Raw genomic sequence first — 19,760 nt, forward strand, 5'->3', positions numbered from 1 at the left:
CAACCTTTTCAGAATAGCTAGTTTTCGGGGTTGGATTAGAAAGAAAATAATCACCACATATGTTAAGAGAGGAAGAAATCTCTTAATACTTATGAATGTTTAGGAAACAACATGAAAGCTGAAAATTTATTTCACTAATATACATAAGTTCACAACAATGGACAGAAAATAGCAATATATACAGAATTTCACTACTTACAGTACATTACAATAGAGAAAGCATTTTATAAACAATTCAGTATTGGATTAAAATCTTTTAAGGATGCCTAATTCTATTCAGCAGGAATCTAACTTGGTAGACACCCAGCAAACCCATTCCTATCAGGGTGAGAGGGCTTTCGCTGTTGCTATAGTGTACTGTACAAATATTTGTCCCTTACGAATGAAATGGCCACAGCAACTTCTGAATGAACATTACATTCAGTGTCTCTTATTATTAAATTTCAGATTTTTGGCTTTAGATCGCAATTGTTTTTAAAAAGCAATTTAAATGTAACAGTGTTTACTTTGACCATAGACGAATTTTTATAATAAAGTTAAAACTTTTTTTTCTGTTTGCAAAAGTATGACGCATTTAGAAGCATGGTGCTATATATCTCTTTATCTACATTTACCCTGGCCCCTCTAGTTCTACATCGAAACAGAACCTGTAATGTAGAAGTTATGATTATTTGAACACTTTGTTTTCCTTCAGCTTTATGTAATTAATAAGATAAAAATGCATATTTAACATTAATGGAGAAAGTTGTGTGAGGGTGGGCATATATCTAGGAAAATACTACTGGTTATTGGCGTCTCATCAATAACTACAATAAGTGCCACACACCTTTGTTTCAGAAACCACCCGTTCTACATTAAAATCTAATTCCTTTATCTTCTGTGGCTCTTTGTTATTATAGAATGTCTACGTAGGTATTTATTTGCCTTTCTTCCTATCAGATTTATTTATTTTAAAAGCCCTTGATAAGTAGTAAAATATTTAACTGCTTTTGTTAACCATACAAGTCAGAATTCAATTTTAAAATTCTATGAAAAATTTTAGGATAACAAACCTAACTAGAGACTTAATGGTTTGTATCAGGATTCTGTGAGCCCTACTTCAGCTTATTATTGTTCTCAGCAATCCCCACATTTGATTGTCTGTTCTACTAGAGTAAGCTTAACCAGTTTTATTATCTAAAATGCTTAATAAGTGCCCCCTGCCCTCCAAGTGATGATGGAATTGAGGATTTAGTCTTTAAAAATACCTATAACTCCAAATTTCTTTGACTAGCCTCCTTAAGTTCATTCTGCTTTCAGCGTACTTGGAAAAATCACAGGAAGAACTAATCTCTTAGAACACATATAACAAGTGACTGTTAATACAGAGTCGGATATGTTTACAAGAATTCTAGGATGTGTCTGGCTGGGGCAGTGGAGACCCAAGCAGAGGCTGGGAGGTTGGACTAGCCCTTTCCAATGCTGCTACTCTATAAAATGTATGTCTCAGTCAGACTCACAGGCCCCCATCCCAAATACTCAAGACATCTTAACCATTTATCTTGTAAGATTTCAAGTTTGATAGTTACTTAACAGTAATTACTAAATTTTAGCCAGTTAAATTCTTGTTTGGATGTGCTCTTTTAGCTCAAAAGACAAGATTTGTTTTTCTTTATATCCCTGAAGGACATACTCCTCAACTTTGCATGATTACTATAGTTGGCTTCTTAAGGGGAAGTGAAGAAACAAACTTCTGTATCACAATGACTTACTATGAATAATAATTGTGATCCATGACACATACCCACAATTACACTGTAGGGCTACATTCTGAAAATATACCATAATAAATACTTGGTATTTGTAGAGCTCAAAGCACTCTTTTACAGAGTTTTGGTTAGTTTGGTTTTTTCTTTTTTTTTTCCTTTTTTTTTTTTTTTTTTCGAGACAGGGTCTTGCTATATTGCCCAGGATGGCCTCAAACTCCTGGGCTGAAGCGATCGTCCTGCAGCCTCCCGAGTAGCTATAGTTTGGTTTTAGTCAGTAAATATTTAGCACTTGGACTGCTCTAGGCACTATAGGGTACAAAATTAGTTGTATTTTATCCTCTCATCCCAGCTGTGAGGTAGGTTTGCTAAAGCTGTAATATCACTAAGCAGTTTTTTCAATACTGTTCCCAAGATAACATTAGCAAATCCCAGAAGCATTTCTAAACACTTATAGGAAAAATAAAGTTGGACTTAAAATTTTTAGTGTCTTTTTTTTTTTTTTTTTTTTTTTTTACATAAGTTTTACAAGATAATACATTTTTACAGTGACCTGATGTGGATACAACTTTGCAACTTGCAAAAAGCAAATCTTAACTTACATTATAATTAATTTGCTGCATTGTACACACCTCTTATTCTCAATTTTGGCAAGTACAACAGGTTAAGGGTTCTATTTAGTGTCCCCTTCTGATGAATATGATGATCTTGAACCCATTCTTCCTCCTCAAGCATGGTCATCGTCCTCTGATGGCAACAGCAGAACCTCTGGGAAAGGAAGCTTTCAGTACCCAGAACTCCCAGGTGGCAGCCCATGTGGGATTTGGAGCATGACAACAAAGGCGTTTTCTCAACATTTACTAAAGGAGAGTGGGGTGTTTCTACACGCTACTGATGGGGACCGTACATGAACACATTTAAATTGAATTACAACAACATTTTCGATAGGAAATATAGAATCTTATAAGAACATAATCTAAATTATAATCAATTTTAAATAGCAAAGTTTAACAATAAAGCTATTTAAGTGTTTGAATTAGAAATAAACAGTAAAACATCTGTATTAATTATAACAGAGTTGATATTTGTTTATATTTTATCTTCAATATTAACCAAAGGAGTGGAATTTAGCCAGGGTTGTACTTTTTAAAAGTTTTATATACTTTTATTTATTTTACAAAAGAAAAAAAAAAAAAAAGACATACTTTCCCCATAAAATTCCAGGTCTTACTATGTAAAATAACCATGCACTACTTCATGTTATAATCATAATTTTAGACTATTTCCAGTAGGTAAGTGTCATAAAGAAGGAAGAGATATGGCTTCCACAGCTTCAATGAGGTGTAAGGCTAGACCATACTGCCCATGTTTTTCTGGTAAAAGCTCAATTACTTTATTTACTAGTTTAGCTGTTGTTGCAATTGGCACTTCAGTGTTTTGAAGGTCCTGGGGGTCCTGCAAATGGGACACAAAAATAACCTATTATAGACAACTAAACAATAATTGTTACTGACTTAAGAGTTATTACATAAAAATGCTTTTCTTTGTAACTAGGTGAATTAAATTTGTCAAATTTTCTTCATAACTTATTAACTAGGCACTCAAGAAAACATCCAATGATCTTTTGCCTGATCTCGATCTACTGTACTGACCATTGCTTTCAGCCAAGTACACAGTGTGGGCGGAAGTCTGGCAAGCAGCTCCATTCCTTCTTTTGTCTGGGTGTGGAGAAGCGCATGAGCCAGCCTTTGCCCCGTCAGCACCAGCAGCTGAGAGGCAAGGACCTCTTTGTCATGAACCTGTAGAATGGCCTGAAGATAGGAACATGGAGAAATAATACAGTCAGAGTGAGATTTGTTTCTTCTATAGAAAAGAGGTTGCCAGTGAAGAGATTCTAGTTGATTTTTGAACTGTGGCCATTTATCTTTTGATTATATACAACCAAAGATAAATCCAAATCAAACTTAGCATTTAAACCCAAATTTCTGTTCCTTGGTTAATTTTTTTTTTTTTGTCTTATCACTTAATCTTTCAATTCAATATGGCTACTCAGTGTGTTGTTTTCAAACTTTTGGCAAATAAAGGGAGTTTCATGTCATGTCTATTTGAAGCCCTCTAATGGCTTCTTTTTTTTTTGAGATGGAGTCTCACTCTGCCACCCAAGCTGGAGTGCAGTGGTGCAATCTCAGCTCACTGCAGTCTCCACCTCCTGGGTTCAAGCGATTCTCCTGCTTCAGCCTCCCAAGTAGCTCAGATTACAGGCACGCGCCACCACGCCCAGCTAATTTTTTGTATTTTTAGTAGAGACAGGTTTTCACCATATTGCCCAGGTGGTCTTGAACTCCTGACCTCAAGTGATCCACCCATCTCGGCCTCCCTAAGTGCTGGGATTACAGGCGTGAGCCACCATGCCCATTACAGGTGCGAGCCACCACGCCCAGCCCCTCTAATGGCTTCTGAATACACTTAGAATAACCATGGGCTCCAAGACCTATGATACAGCCATGGCCTGGGCCAGCCTCCCTACCTCATGCCACACTTCTTTATTCCTTGCTTACTATGTTTGGTCAGCCGTACTGGCCTTTCTAGTCCTGGACCTAGTCATTCTAGTCCCCACCTCAGGGCCTTTGTAATTCTTGTCTCAAGCACTGTTCCCCCAGTTTCTGAGTAGCTGACTGCTGCTTCTCCTTAGGGGCTCGGTTCAAATGTCACATTCTCTGCCCACGCTACTGTAGTGGCTCCTGTTTATCCATATGATCCTGTTTCTTTTTCCTTTTTAGAGACGGGGTCTCGCTATATTGCCCAGACTGGTCTCGAGCTTCTGGGCTCAAGTGATCTGCAGCCTGAGCCTTCCAAAGTGCTGGGATTACAGGTGTGAGCCACGACACCTGGCCCTCTTTATTTTCTTCATAGCACCTACCAATCAATGCAAAATTTAGCCTGCTTTTCTGCTCCTACCAGCAGACTATCAAGTCCATGAGGAAGGAACCTTGTCTGTTTTGTTTACTGCTATATCCCTGTGCGTAGGGCAGGCCTGGCACACTGTAGGAATTATTTGATTATAATTTTATGTTTTAAAAAATAGTATGTTGTTCTATTTTTGTACCTAGATGTTCCAACAAAAGGAAGAGCAAAAGGCTTCATTGGACAGTCTTTATTCCAACTATCAATTTTATAACTTGAGCCCAATTAACATTCAAAGGGTCATGTTACCTCTTCTCCTAAGTGGTCAACTCCATAGTTGTATAGCTCCCCAACATAATGCCTTCTAACAACATCTTCACTAACTTGAAGGTGATGGGCTAAATCCACAGCTAGAGCTGGCCAGTCTTGGTCTTTCCCAAAAGGAGTGGGTGTGGCCTCTTCTGTGGGATCTTTGACCTTTGTGGCTGAATGTTGGGCCTGGACAGCTGCACTGACAACTTTCAATAAGAACTTGAAAATGGAGAAAGAGATACAGCAATGTATTGTCACTGTTTCATTTTAAAATACCTAAATCAAAGTATTATTAGCTTTTTTGTCACTTACAGTGGCTTTTCCATTAAATTGTTTAATTATCAAAAAAGGAACACATCATTTAAAGGTAAACAACTAGCTTTCAAGAATACTTTGAAAGTGGTCATTTTTAAAAATATTATTTTATTTATTTATTATACTTTAAGTTCTAGGGTACATGTGCACAACATGCAGGTTTGTTACATATATGTATACATGTGCCATGTTGGTGTGCTGCACCCGTTAACTCGTCATTTACATTAGGTATATCTCCTAATACTATCCCTTCCCCCTCCCCCCACCTCACGATAGGCCCCGGTGTGTGATGCTCCCCTTCCTGTGTCCAAGTGACATCATTGTTCAGTTCCCATCTATAAGTGAGAACATGTGGTGTTTGGTTTTCTGTCCTTGTGATAGGAAGTGGTCATTCTTTTCAAAAGCAAGGTAGATTTTTCCCTTACTGTTTTTTTTCCAAGAAACAAAAACAAAATCCAATAGCTGTAATTTACCTGTTGTCGTACAGAAATAAAATTTGGATCCATCTCCCCACTAGGTAATAACTGAATTGAAGTTAGGTCTTTGAAAAATGCATTTTTTCCCTAAAGAGAAAGACAGCAAGAAAACTGATGAGTATGGATTATTAAGGGGGGAAAGGGAGAAAGATCTGTTTAAAACTTAAGTCACTTAATGGTTGATTTTCATTTTTCCTTGAACAGTAAGATTTTAGAATTCTTCCTTTAATTTTTATAACAAGTATCTAGTATGTAGTAGACAGCCTTTAAGATGATCCCCAGTGATCCCCTCCTCCTGGTATTCATGTTTCCTATAGTCTCCTCTCCTTGCATGTAGGCTGGTGACTTGCTGCTAGCAAACAGAAGTAGGTAGAGGTGATAGCATGTTACTTCCAAGAACATGTTCCAAAGGCTACTTCTGCCCTGAGGCACTCATATTCACTCTCACTTGTTCTGCAGGAAGCCAGGTTCCATGTTGTGAGCTGCTGTATGGACAGGCACATGTGGCATAAATGAATCTTGCCAACAATTGTGCTTGGAAGTGAATCACCCTTTCCCCATCTCAGTTGAGCTCTCAGATGCAGCACCTTAACTACAGCTTCATGAGCGACTAAGCCAGAGGCACCTAGACAAGGAGAACACAGATTACTGACCCACAGCAACTGTGAGATAATAAATGTTTGGTATTTTCAGCCAAGCTTTGGAATGATTTGCTCTGCAGTACTAGCTAAGTAATACATATATGTACCCTGAATCTTTTTTTTTTTTTTTTTTTTTTTGAGACAGGGTCTCACTGTTGCCTAGGCTGGAATGCTCACCGCAGCCTCCACCTTCCTGGTTCAAGCGATTCTCTGACCTCAGCCTCCCAAGTAGCTGGGACTACAGACATGTACTATCAAACCCAGGCTAATTTTTTTTGTATTTTTAGTAGAGACGGGGTTTCAGCATGTTGGCCAGGCAGGTCTCAAACTCCTGACCTCAGGTGATCTGCCCGCCTCGGCCTCCCAAAGTGCTGGGATGACAGGCATGAGCCACTGCGCCCAGCCTCTGAATCCTTTTAAAAACACGTGGAATTGTTTAAAAACACCTTATTTAAAAGAACAGATGTGTGCCTAAAGAGTAAAAACAGACTATCAGGAAACAGGATTTCAGAAGTTCCTTGGAAGGAAATGTAATACAGAGCAAAGAGCACTGGCCTTTACGTTGAAAGACCTGGGTCTAGTCTGAGGCTCACTACTTCCAACCAGGTTGCCTTGGGTAACTGACCCCCAATCTTGGGTTACTGTTTCTTCTTCTGCATGCAGGTCATCCCAGCAAGGATACATCCTGCAAGCACATCTTCCAGTGTGCCTTCCATATCTGATCATCTGTGATTCCAGGTCATCTATTGTGACTGCAAAGCAGATTAAAGCTATTCATCCTTTAGTGATAAGAAAAACCAGACTTACAGGGCAACCCATGGCATTTTGGACATCACTGATAGAAGTATTTAAAGATTTAGCACACATTCACAATCTGTTACTTGATAGTTCCCACCTGGTGGTCCTAGCGATAAGCATCTATAATAGCACCATGATTTAGTACATTCCAGACACTAAGTACTTCATGTTGAATACAAGGAACCCTCACAACAACCATGAGGTTGGCGCTGGAGTCACTGCTACTTTCTGAATGAGAAAACTGAGAGTAAGAAAATCTACATAACTCTAGTTAGCAAATGGTAGCAATGGCATTGTTTCACTAGCCACTCAGCCACACTAGCTCTCCGCAGATGAGTGTCACCCAGCTGTCTCAGGTAGTCTTGGCATGACATGGGTTGAAACTAAACATTACTGTGCTCGTCCAATTCTAGATATGTTCTGGTTTCACAAAGACCTTTTCTGAGGGGCATACTGAGCTGGGCACTTTATTTTGGTATTTCTTTCTCTGTTTTAACCTTTAAATACTCTTATCCTTTATAATCTCAAAGATATACTAACTTTTTTTTTTCAAAATTAATACTTTTTTTTTTTTTTTGAGACAGAGTCTCACTCTGTGGCCCAGGCTGAAGTGCAGTGGTGTGATCTCGGCTCACTGCAACCTCTGCCTCCCAGGTTCAAGCGATTATCTTGCCTCAGCCTCCCAAGTAGCTGGGATTACAGGCATGCGCCACCATGCCTGGCTAGTTTTTGTATTTTTACTAGTGACAAGGTTTCACCATGTAGGCCAGGCTGGTCTCAAACTCCTGACCTTAAGTGATCCGCCCACCTTGGCCTCCCAAAGTGCTGGGATTACAGACGTGAGCCACCGCGCCTGTCTGGGAGTCTCTTATTTAAGGGTGAAATAATAAACCCATTTTCCCACAAGCCTAAGCTATGTTCTCTAACCCAGCTTCTATCAGTAAAAGGCTAAGTAATAAAGTTGACATTTTTATCTCCAACAGTTTGTGTCCTGTCTCTCAAACTTTGACAGCTGCATGGGAAAGGAAAGGATTTTACTGTCTACTGCAGCTAAACTGTGCAAGTTACAATATAATATGTAAAAACATATTCTACTCACAAGTTTGGACTCGATCCTGCAGAAGAGCCAAAAAAATCTTAGGTATAGAACTAACACAATTAAACCTGTCTCTTAGGAAGACAGCTCTTGCAGCATGGGACTGGAGAGAGAGAAACTGGAGGCAGGTAATTAGGAAAGGGCTGTTGTAATAGCCAAGGGAAAGATGATTGTGCCTGAACTAGGGGTATAGTCATAGAGAGAAATGGACAGGTATGATCTATGGAAGAATTTACAAGAATGAATTTACAATGAAGAAAATTGGCTTGAAGTAAGGAATTGGTGAGATAACTTCAAAGTTTCTAGTTTTTGCCAGGGCAAAAATGATGACATCATTAATAAAATAACCAAGCCAGGGAATTCAGAAGGAACAGCAAATTTAAGTTAGGGGCAGGATGGTGGTATAGGTTTGCAGGTATATTTTAGATATGAGGTGTTTGAAGTCCTGTAAGACACTCAAAGAGAGAAGTTCAATAGAAATGCATGCCTCCAACTCTAGGGATTGGTCAGGCCTAGAGATATACAAGAGGGAGAAAATGAGTCTGTCCAGGAATAATATGGAGAACGACAAGAGCAGACAGCTGAGAGGGCAAAACTCCAAGGGGAGCAGTACAGAAGGTAAATAAAAAGAACGGAATCAAGCAGGGAATGAGGGAGTTGGAACCTCACACCAAATGACACAAGTCACAAAAGTACTGGACAGCTTCTATTAAATATGAAAATCCATGTGTCTGCTAAGCCTGCAACTCCAAAATAGCTCTGAAATCCTTTGAGGTACTTACCTTACTGTCAAAAAGTGAAAGTGGCTTCACGGTCTTCAGAGAAAACCTCATGACTGCATACAAGATGGAGCACAGGATGGAGTGGTGCTCCACCAGTGGGTAGTGGATGTGCTTCTGTTCAAGGGCCAGTTCCACTATGGAGATGGGTCCTTCCACGGAGAGCCACGCATCCTCAGTATCCAGCACAGGCACCTGTATTTCATCCCTGCTAACATCTGCCTAAGGGTTTTAAGAATGGAGGAGTGTGTTTAGTAATGGAAAAATAATAGCTTACAAATATCCTAATGAGTTTATTAGCAGCAAAGTGCAAACTCATTGCACACTGTCCCAAATTGTAATAAACATGAAGTCTAATTTCAAGAAGAATTTAATAAGAAAATATCACTACCTTTTAGGCTTAAGTCAAAATTTAGAAATGAAGGAATGAAAAACAACCTCATTAAAATAGTCATTTATTAAATGCAATGGTTTGCAGAATATTTAATATCTTAGGAGCAGTTCAGAATGAAAATACACCTCTTTTACCTCCATTAAGATCTGAAGAAGATCCAAACAGGAGCCAAGGAAAGATGTCATTGCTGTGTCACTCATTCCCACATCCTGTTTTTAAAAAAGGAACATAATTAGGCCCTGCAGGAAAACTGCTGTAGTTACTATCAGCAAAACAAGAACGAGGATACAATATACCTGTTCGGCTGACTTTGTACACTGAATAGACGGCAAGAATTTGAAAGTCAAGGCATTAGCATATTTAAGTTCCTTCTTTTATTTACTGTCAACCAATTTTAAAGTCAAGCTTTATAAAGTGGTACAAATATTGACTTTTTAAAAAAGTAGTGTTCTTTGTGTACTGTAAAGACACAGCCTCATCAGTTACTATAGATGGTGGCACTTCTGAGCTCACTGTTCAGCTTGCTAAGGCATCTGGTAGCCAAATAATTGTAGTAGATGGAAGATGCACACATGAGAATCTAACCTGAAGAGTTCCAAGAAAACAGCCTGATCTGCTTTCAGAGTGTCTTTTAGAGACTAAACCCAACCCTCTGAGCAAAACTAGAATCCTCAGGCTTGAGAACTAAATACCAGATTCGTGCTGTGAGCAACAGATGATTCTCAATGACTCCTTTAAAGGGCCTGTCCAAGGGATCACTGCATTTTTTGAGATGGAGTTTCACTTCTGTTGCCCAGACTGGAGTACAGTGGCACGATCTCGGCTCACTGCAACCTCCACCTCCCAGGTTCAAGCAATTATCCTGCCTCAGCTTCCTGAGTAGCTGGGATTACAGGCGTCCACTACCACACCTGGCTAGTTTTTGTATTTTCAGTAGAGACGGGGTTTCACCTTGTTGGTCAGGCTGGTCTCAAACTCCTGACCTCAGGTGATCCACCAGCCTCACCTTTCCAAAATGCTAGGATTACAGGCGTGGGCCACCGCGCCTGGCCGTATACTCTTTTTAAAAGCAAGAATCTATAATTTCCTCACATCCCCAAAGCAAATAATTCAGTGTTTGTGATATATGCACGCACAGACACACACACACACACACACACACACACAAACTCTAGTCATACAACCATTCTCAACAACACACCAGAAAAAGTCTTCAACAATGGACGCTAGTACTATTAATTTCTCGGGTCAAATACAAGTCCCGTATCCATGGATTAGAATAGTAGTTAAGACTAATGTTATATTTGTATACTTATGTTATTTATATATATATATATATATATATATATATGTATATGTAGATCAAATTAACTACTTCATATGAACTTGCTTCAATTTGATGTTGGATGCTTCCATTATAAATGTCGAATCGGAATTACAGCAAAAATATGCAGCAATGGTAGCATGTTATCCTGTTCGCAGTCCAAAGCTGAACACATCTTATAAAAACCTAGTTTAATATGCTATCTAACAATCTGGAAAAGTAAATTAAAATTGGCCATAGTTCATGACCAGTTTCCTTAATGCAGTATTCTCCTTTCATTTTTCTTATCTCCTCCTGATACATCATCACAATGGTAAAAGGCAAAGTTCACCCCTACAGTTAATAAAGTACTACATAAAGTGTGGAATTAACAACTATAATTCTAGTTATGGGAGATTCACTTACCCTTCGGCATAACCTATCCTTTGGTGATTTTCCAACCTAAAATAAAAAGACAAAATGTTGTAACATTTAATAATTTACAAACAAAGACATCACTATGGCACAAATAATAAAAAGTAACCAAAATTAAAAACTATGAATGCAGCTATAAATACATGTGGCAGCTTCATTAATTAGCTGTTGATTCTACCAACAGGAGATGCAATTAAATTTGTGGTGAAACTTAATCTCACACTGGGTTCAAGAATAATCCTTTTCAAATATAAATTACATATTTCTGAACTATTAAATAAGTAAAAACTCTAAAAATCTGGCCCTCACTTTGCATAGTCAAATAACTGTGTTGCCTAAAAACCCAGAGCCTAGGCCGGGTGTGGTGGCTCACGCCTGTAATCCCAGCACTTGGGAGGCCAAGGTGGACTGATCATCTGAGGTCAGGAGTTTGAGACTAGCCTGGCCAACACAGTGAAACCCCGTCTCTACTAAAAATACAAAAATTAGTTGGGCCTGGTGGAGTGCACTTGTAGTCCTAGCTACTCGGGAGGCTGAAGCAGGGGAATCACTTGAACCCAGGAGGTGGAGGCTGTAGTGAGCCAAGATCATGCCACTGCACTTCAGCCTGGGCAACAGAGTGAGACTCCATCCCACTCCCACCAAAGAAAAACTGGAAAAAAACCAAACCAAACCAAACGAACAAACAAACAAAAAAACAACCCAGAGCCTAATTCAGGGCTACTAATCAAGAACACCTAAGAATTCAGCTTGTTGATAAAGACACAATTGTTTGAAATAGAAAGAAAGGAAAAACACTCTACAGCAGATGGGAGTTATATTCCTAGCTCAGAAACATTTCCTTAAGCAATAAGTACTTATTATGATTCTACTGTATTTCTCTACAGTGTAATAAGTGGGAGGTAAAAGTTCTGCTCTCAGAAATACTACCTGATAAGAGAGGAAACTCACAGGAGACAGTGGAAAAAAACATTACCTCACTACCACTTGCTGGGATTACTAGGACAGCCTCGGAACAACCAAGCTCAGCCAACCCCAACCCCAAGATATTTTGTCCGTTGCCAGAATCATCTTTTTAAACACAAATTTGAATATATAATTCCTCTGCTTAAAACTGCCTCGGTGTCTTCAGTATAAAATAATAGCTACCATCTAGTGAGCCCTTACCGCATGTGCCAGACCCTGTGCTAAGCTTACACATACAACTAGAAAATCCAAATCCACAGCCTGCACAGGAAATTCTTCAATCTTAGCTTTTCTTTTCTTCTAATATAGCCTATGTTCCAGCCATACTAAGCTATTTACAGTTCTCTGAATCCAACAAGTTGCCTTGTATCTCCAGGACTGCTGGGATACACTTTCTTCTCACCTACTTTTTACTGGTTCATATATAGCCATCCACCAAAATTTTAAGTCAGAAGTCTTCCCCTTGTTTTGCTATTTATTTCCTCCTCTTCTGAGCTCCTATTGTCTGTTTACCTGATGTTCAAACTGTGAGCTCTTTGAGGGCCAGGACCATAACTTCCATAGGTTCAACCACAGAACCTAGCATAGTCTTGGCACATGAGAGATAACACATTATAATAAAGACTTATCCAATCACAAATTTCCTACTTCCTGGTTTAGGACTATTTTCACCCCAATCAAAGTAGTGAAGATCAAATGTGATTGTGGATGTAAGAATGCTGTGAAACTACAAATTGTAACACACACATAAATTACATTTTATTGTTATTCTCTCAAAAGACGAGGGGGTAAAAGGTGAAGCTGAACAGGTGAACAACATCATAAAGGCCAAAAGATGCAAGTTCCAAGAAAGAAGTTAAGCAGTCAAGGAAGATGAGCACAGAGGAAAGAAGGGTTAGATTTAACTAGAAAAATGTTAGCAATAACATCAAAGAGAGCAATTTCAAGGGGAGCAGTGGTCTAAAGTTGGGTCTTGGCTGTGGTGCTATTCATGATGCAGGAATGACTGTGACTATACATTTAAAAGAATATGTTATCTTTACAGTGGTAATTCTCTTAGCATCCACTCATCTGATGCCACACTAATCTACATTGTTGAGTGGCCTGCAAAACATACTAACTAGTGCCCCTGGCCACTCAGCTGGAGACTAGGCTGGTACTCTCGGCATGCTAGCAGCTTCTGGTCCCACCAGTTGAGTTCCATGCTTACTTGTTATGCTTGTTCCCAAAGCTACTCATGCTGGTTGTACGTGTCACTATAATAATATAATTTAATTCAATAACTGATGAAATATGAATGAGAAAAAAGGGGGAGCTATTTACATGAATGCTATGTTGAATGCTTTGCAAAGATTTATGGAGGAGAATAACTCCTAGGCCTTTTGGATTTGATACAGAGGGAGCAAATACAAAAATTATAGAAATCTAAAGGTTTGGACTCAGATTACATAACAACTTCAAAAAAATAAGATCTAGCCATGATAGGCAATACATTATGGGTGAGGTTTATGCAAGAAAGCCAAAGGAGAATTGCAATCAACTCCATTCAAAGAAAATATCTTGGCCTTATATCAAAGATTAGTAAGTGTAAATTTGTACATTTTAATTTAAAATAAAATGCAAATCCTTGCTTGAATCAACTACCAGTCCTAATCTCTTCAGTTAAGAGGCTTTTATGTTAGTCTCTTTATGAGGATTTAGAGCTCCTCTTCATGTCATTAAAATGCCAGTACTGGGCATTACATTTAACTGAGTATGAGTAAAATCTAATTATCAAATTAAAAAATAGTCTAACAAAGCCTAATGTGAGCAATCTTTCTAATATTAGTCAATTAAGAGAACCAAATAAATAAGAAGTCAATACATGAAACTACCTTACCTTATCCATTAAGTATGTAGCAGCAGAAAATCTTTTAACTAAGAACGTATTCCACATCATCAGTGCAATGCCTAGATAGCAAGTAAAAGTAGTAAATAGAATGCTTATATATTCCCACTTTTAATACACATAACAAATTACTGTCTTTCTTAAGCTTATTAAACTATATGGACTATTTTTATTCCATTTTTTATATCTTATGTAATATTTATAAAGTTCTTGAAATCTTTAACTTCATTTAAAATCTGATTTAATAAAAATCAGAACTGGGCTGTGTAAGAGTATGTCTAAATTGCCACTAAGCATGAAGAAAAGAGTTACATCATTAGTTATGAGAGAAATATAATGTCACAGTGAGACAGCATTACATAACCACCAAAAAGGCTAAAAACAATGTTTAAATTATAACAACATGTATTAGGATATGGAACCAATGGAACACTCATGCATTACTGCTGGTACAATAACTTAGTAAAACCACAGGGAAAGCTGCTGGGGGGTAGCTACGGAAGCTAAACATGTGTCTACTCTATCACCCAACAATTCTGCTGGGTATATACACTAGAGGAATGAATACAGAACATATATGTATGAGATTGTTGGGAACAGTTTTATTCCCAACAGCCAAACACTAGAAACAATCCCAATATCTGCCAATTGATTTTTTTCATATATAACTACAAACTAAAGTAATATATAAAAAAGTATTAAAAGCAAAATAATAATAATAATAAAAAAAACAGTCTGGGCAACATGGTCAGAACTCATCTCTATGAAAAAATGTTTAACAAATTCAGCATGGTGGCACATGGCTATAGTCCCACTCGGAGGCTGACGTGATAGGACAGCTTGAGCTCAGGAGTTCAAGACTATTGTGAGCTATGACTGCACCACTATACTCCAGCTGGGGTAACAAAGCAAGACCCTGTCACTACTCACTGAGCTGTGGCATTAAAATTAAATTTCTGAAACAGTTGTCAATTAGGCAGTGTAAACATGGCATTTCACATGCTGTTATTACTACCCTTGTAGCTAAGTCCTTCTATGAGTAGGGCCCCTCACAGGCTTTGAGAAGCCAGGAACCTTACTCAGTGGGTAAAGATACAAATAGGTAAAGACCTGACTTGAAGAAATATCCGACTTGAAGAAGTCTGAAATCAGTAACTTAATTTTATCAATAAGGATAGAATAATCTAAACATGATATTTTCCAAATCAGTCAAGGTATATATATATATATATATTTTGGATGAAGGTAAGATCTAAGAGATGAATAAGTAATTTTCAAGTTCTCTTCAAGTAAAATGGGACATTTTACAATTTCTGCAAGTGGATTTCATATCACCTGCAAGAATGTGATAGAGGTGAAAAATACATAGCTTCTCTAGAATTTATCACAGAGACATAAGTTGATATCTCCTCTTACTCAGCCTAACACCAAGTCTCATCATTTACTAAGGTTACTAACTAGCTTAGTGCTGATATCCTCAATTCCCTTAATGAAACCCATCTATCTATTAAATGGAATCTGTTTACAAGTTCAATATTTTTTCAAGGAGACATCAGTAGCTGCCAAAGTCTGGCAGCTAATGGAGAATATTCACATCCATTATAAGAAGCAAAAGATAGTTGCTACAGTCTAATCTTATTAGGCTTTTGGCTATCAAGATTTTTTATTAAGAATTACAGTCCTGAGAAATCCATCCCTCTTTCCTTCACGATCTGTGAAGGGTGTAATGAAGGCAGCTGTTCTGCCTCTATCATTGATTTCCTCTTTCCTTGGCAAGCTAGATGCAGAACAGCTGTCTTAATTACACCCGGGAACAGTAGTCAGCTTGGGGAACAGAAGTGGTGATTACTACCAGTTGTTTTGCCCCTTTATAAATAGCACTTTTCCAAGTAGTTAAAATGGCCAGTACTGTTTATTTTATTTTTTTTTTAGAGACAGGGTATCACTCTGTCACCCAGGCTGGATGCAGTGGTGTGATCACAGCTCACTGCACCCTTGAACTACTGGGCTCAAGAGACCCTTGCACCTCAGCCAATACACAGTAATACGTTAGGTTGCAGGATAATCAAATAAAAATTTAACAGGTTGTGAATCTTTAAATTCACAACCTGTTAAATCAGGAAGCCTCTTTTAGATCAACCAGTGATGTTTCTAACATCTGTTTACTTACCATTTTGAACATGTGCATTAAAAATGTGCTTCAAGTGTTCTATTGACCTAACAAAAAAACGTGCTTCCTTACATACAGGGAGAAAAAAAAGAGAAAGAAAAAGAGGTATCATTTAATAGGTTTTACCATTATCAATGGAGACTTCTTACATACATTTCTGCATAAAGCTACCTAAGAATGTTGCAATAATAACATGAAATTATTGGGTAAGAAATAACTTTTGATAACTTAAACTGTCCCTCCTCAACTCACATTACCTATTATAGTGATTAATTCCTAGAAGCTCCTTGGTCATATGGGCTAACATCTGGATTCAAATTTGCTGTGGTTTGAATATCATAGCAATGTTCTCTCCAATAAATACTTGAATTTCATATAGATGTAAAAACAATAAGCTTACTTTTGTAGATACAATTCATTCATTCATCATTCAACAAATATTTATTGAGTATCTAGTATGCACCAAGCCCTACTTGAAGCATGATGGATTCCATAATGCACAAAACAGACCCAGTCTTGCCTTCATTGAGTTTAAATTCTAGTGAGGGACCTACGTAATAAACATAAGTAAATATATTATATTTAGTATGTTAATGGTAAGTGCCAAAGAGAAAACAATTAAAGCAGGAAGGAAATATGAAGTATCAGATGGGATGTTTGAAATTCAACTCTTTCTAATCAAAGAAGTTTACATATTAAAACTCAAATACAGAATGCAACACTGATGAAATCATTCAGATCTCTGCTAAATAATTTTGCAGCTTGTACATCATCATCAAACATATCATCATTGCCAATACATATTGTGTTGAAATTTCTCCGAAGGTAGTATTATTGTTTTGAGCCTTATAAAATTGTGTGTGTCAAATGGTGGAGCTGAGACTGTGGTTGGATGGGACAAGATGAATATTTAATGGGAAAAACAAACTAGTAAAACAACAACTTCTTTTAAATGTAAGCAACACTAATGATACTGGTAACACTAGTCAAAATGTTAGGCACTATGCATTCATTTTCTCAAAATATGCAATAACCTTTTGAGATAACTACTATTACAGCCTTCATTTTAGGAGAACGTTGAAACAAAGAGTTCAGAAACTGTGTGCTATGATGATTATAAGCTCTATGCAGCAGCCATGGGGGCTTGACATCAGCTTTGTCTATGCCCCCTCTGCAAGCTGCCTTTGGTTTATAAACAAGTACTACAAAGCAGAATTTTCTTCTTAAATGCACTTTTTTAGACTTGAATTTGAAATTAATTCATTCAGATTTTAGAAATGATTATGTTCTCATCCTAGACATAATATTCCTTTTTAATAAAATGGAAAAGTAACACAGTTAAGTAGAGAGCCTAAATATGATCGCCATTCAGGTTGTAGTCAACTGAAAAGGGTGATTTGAAGGGCATTAAGAGGATCCTCTGTCCTAAAATCATTTTTTGGTCAAAGTTTAATTGATCAAAGACTATTCCTTTATTTAAATCACTTACTTTCATAATGTCTTCCTTTAATATATGTGATTACAGTTTTTCGGAGGAAGGAAGAGTATCGTTTCCATTAATATATTAGCATGAATCAGTTCATCTGTGAGAGAACTCTACAATAGTACAACCTCACATAAGGACGATAAAGGTAAGAATTTTGATTTGAGAGGAATAATTTACCAGGGCACTGACTAGGGAAGTCTAAGTGAAGGACTGATTGGCAAAGAGGAATATTTACAATATGTTTTTAGATCTTATTTGATCATGGCACCTTCATTTTAAAAAGGAGGGAGAAGGAGGTAGAAAATAACAGGCCAGAGATTCAGTGGCTCTCTTGAGCCAGAAGCTTGTCAGCAATTCAGCTGGGATCCAAATCTCTGCCTTCTTGCTCCAGGCTTGGGGCCTCCCCCCATGCTGCTTCTAGACTGTGAATGCCCTGGTAGAAACAGTGGTTACCAAAAGCAATAGAAAACGACACCTGAGCAGAGAGCTGAGAGCGCAGCAAGGCTAACCTTGGACTAGAGTCAACCCTGGGCACAATCTGCCTCTTTGTTCTTCTGAGGCAAACAGAAGTAACAGACAAATACATATTTGAACAATCAGACACTAGGTTGATCTCAGGACCTTCACTCTTGACTTTTATCATGATGACTATAATATTAAGAATATTCTGTTAGGTTGATGCCATTTCATGCAGGAATTCAGAAGGAAATAAACAATATACTTATCACAACCTAACTAAGGAGTAGGACAAAGGACACTAGTTTTAGATAAAGAGAACCCTGCGCTTAAATCCTGATACTTACTTAGCTGTGTGTCTGCAGGGAAGAAACTTAACTTCTCTGAGCCCTAGTATTTTCTTCTTTAGAGCGGGGATAATGACAGTATCTATACTTCACAGGTTTACTGGGAGGATTATAAGAGGAAACATGTGAAAATGGTCTACTCAAGTTAGCACAGAGGCATTACAATGGGGAAAAAGCCAGTGTTTATCATAAGCTATTTAATTAGACAGTCCCCACATATGAACAGCATGAACACAGAAGCAGAAATAACATGAAAGAGGTAACAAGAATCTCACCTCTGGATCTTTATTCCACTGAACAACATACTCCCAGCAGCAATGTGCGTGCAACACATCGAGCTCAAGGCTACAAGGAAATTGCTCATAGGCTAAATGCAGTAAGTCTGGAAGTCAGAAGAAAACAGTGATGTTATTTTTTCCCTTAATGAACACTCGGCCACATCTTTCCTCTCTGGATTTCATATTTCTCATTCTTGGTGTATTACCTGGTATGGCTCCTAAGTCCATCTCCACCTCTGATACTTCAAGGAAACCTCTGTTAACACCTTCTTTGGGTTCATCTGGGTTTTCTGCATCTCTTTCTTCATTAGCCAGTTTTAATACTTCAGGGCTGAAGTCCTGTTTAAATATCCACTTGGCTACACTGTCTGCAATGCCACCTATAGTTTGGAGACAAGGAAGAAAATAAAAATTTACAACACACATGGAAGTGTTTGCCAATGGGAGCCAATTTCCTTAGGAAGAGATCTAAGCGACACATTTATTTCTGAGCCTGAAGGTGACCCGAAAAAGCCCTGAGATTTACAGCAGTGTTCCTACCTACCACGCAACTTGTGAGGGCAACAAGCGGGATCTTTACGATGTCAGGGCATCCTTATACTCTCAGAAAATGTTAGATAAATATAAATGCACGTGCATATGTCTGTATACCATTTGCTTTCTATGTTCAAAAATTTAAAAAACACTTTACCAGAGACAAAAAAATTAATATATCCTTAAAACACTTTTACTTCAATTATAAGTGAAAATAGATTGGTTAGTATGATACTTGTCCAGGCTCCTAAGACCAATATAATATTACTTTTTTTTTTTTTGAGATGGAGTCATGCTTTGTTGCCTAGGCTATAGTGTAGGTGCGATCTCGGCTCACTGCAACCTCCGCTTCCCAGGTTCAAGCGATTCACCTGCCTCAGCCTCCCAAGCAGCTGGGATTACAGGCACATGCCACCATGCCCAGGTAATTTTTTTGT

The 19,760-nt window shown here is 38.0% G+C and overlaps 1 protein-coding gene across 2 annotated transcripts in view; it reads right to left on the reverse strand.

The window, feature by feature from the left end:
* Positions 1-112: 112 nt before the first annotated feature.
* The window catches only part of RAB3GAP2 (RAB3 GTPase activating non-catalytic protein subunit 2), a 119,715-nt gene continuing 100,067 nt past the window's right edge, over positions 113-19,760 (reverse strand). For both annotated transcript variants that reach the window (XM_023203708.2, XM_023203707.3), the window contains exons 25-35: positions 18,996-19,169; positions 18,787-18,893; positions 16,223-16,289; positions 14,044-14,114; positions 11,190-11,225; positions 9,595-9,669; positions 9,070-9,288; positions 5,750-5,839; positions 4,959-5,180; positions 3,398-3,556; positions 113-3,200 (exon numbers count right to left, since the gene is read on the reverse strand). In XM_023203708.2, the coding sequence (XP_023059476.1) occupies positions 3,045-3,200; positions 3,398-3,556; positions 4,959-5,180; positions 5,750-5,839; positions 9,070-9,288; positions 9,595-9,669; positions 11,190-11,225; positions 14,044-14,114; positions 16,223-16,289; positions 18,787-18,893; positions 18,996-19,169 (1,376 nt within the window). In that variant the 3' untranslated portion in view covers positions 113-3,044. The remainder of the gene's footprint in view (positions 3,201-3,397; positions 3,557-4,958; positions 5,181-5,749; positions 5,840-9,069; positions 9,289-9,594; positions 9,670-11,189; positions 11,226-14,043; positions 14,115-16,222; positions 16,290-18,786; positions 18,894-18,995; positions 19,170-19,760) is intronic.

The sequence above is a fragment of the Piliocolobus tephrosceles genome, chromosome 1, assembly GCF_002776525.5.
Source record: "Piliocolobus tephrosceles isolate RC106 chromosome 1, ASM277652v3, whole genome shotgun sequence".
Lineage (NCBI taxonomy): Eukaryota > Metazoa > Chordata > Mammalia > Primates > Cercopithecidae > Piliocolobus > Piliocolobus tephrosceles.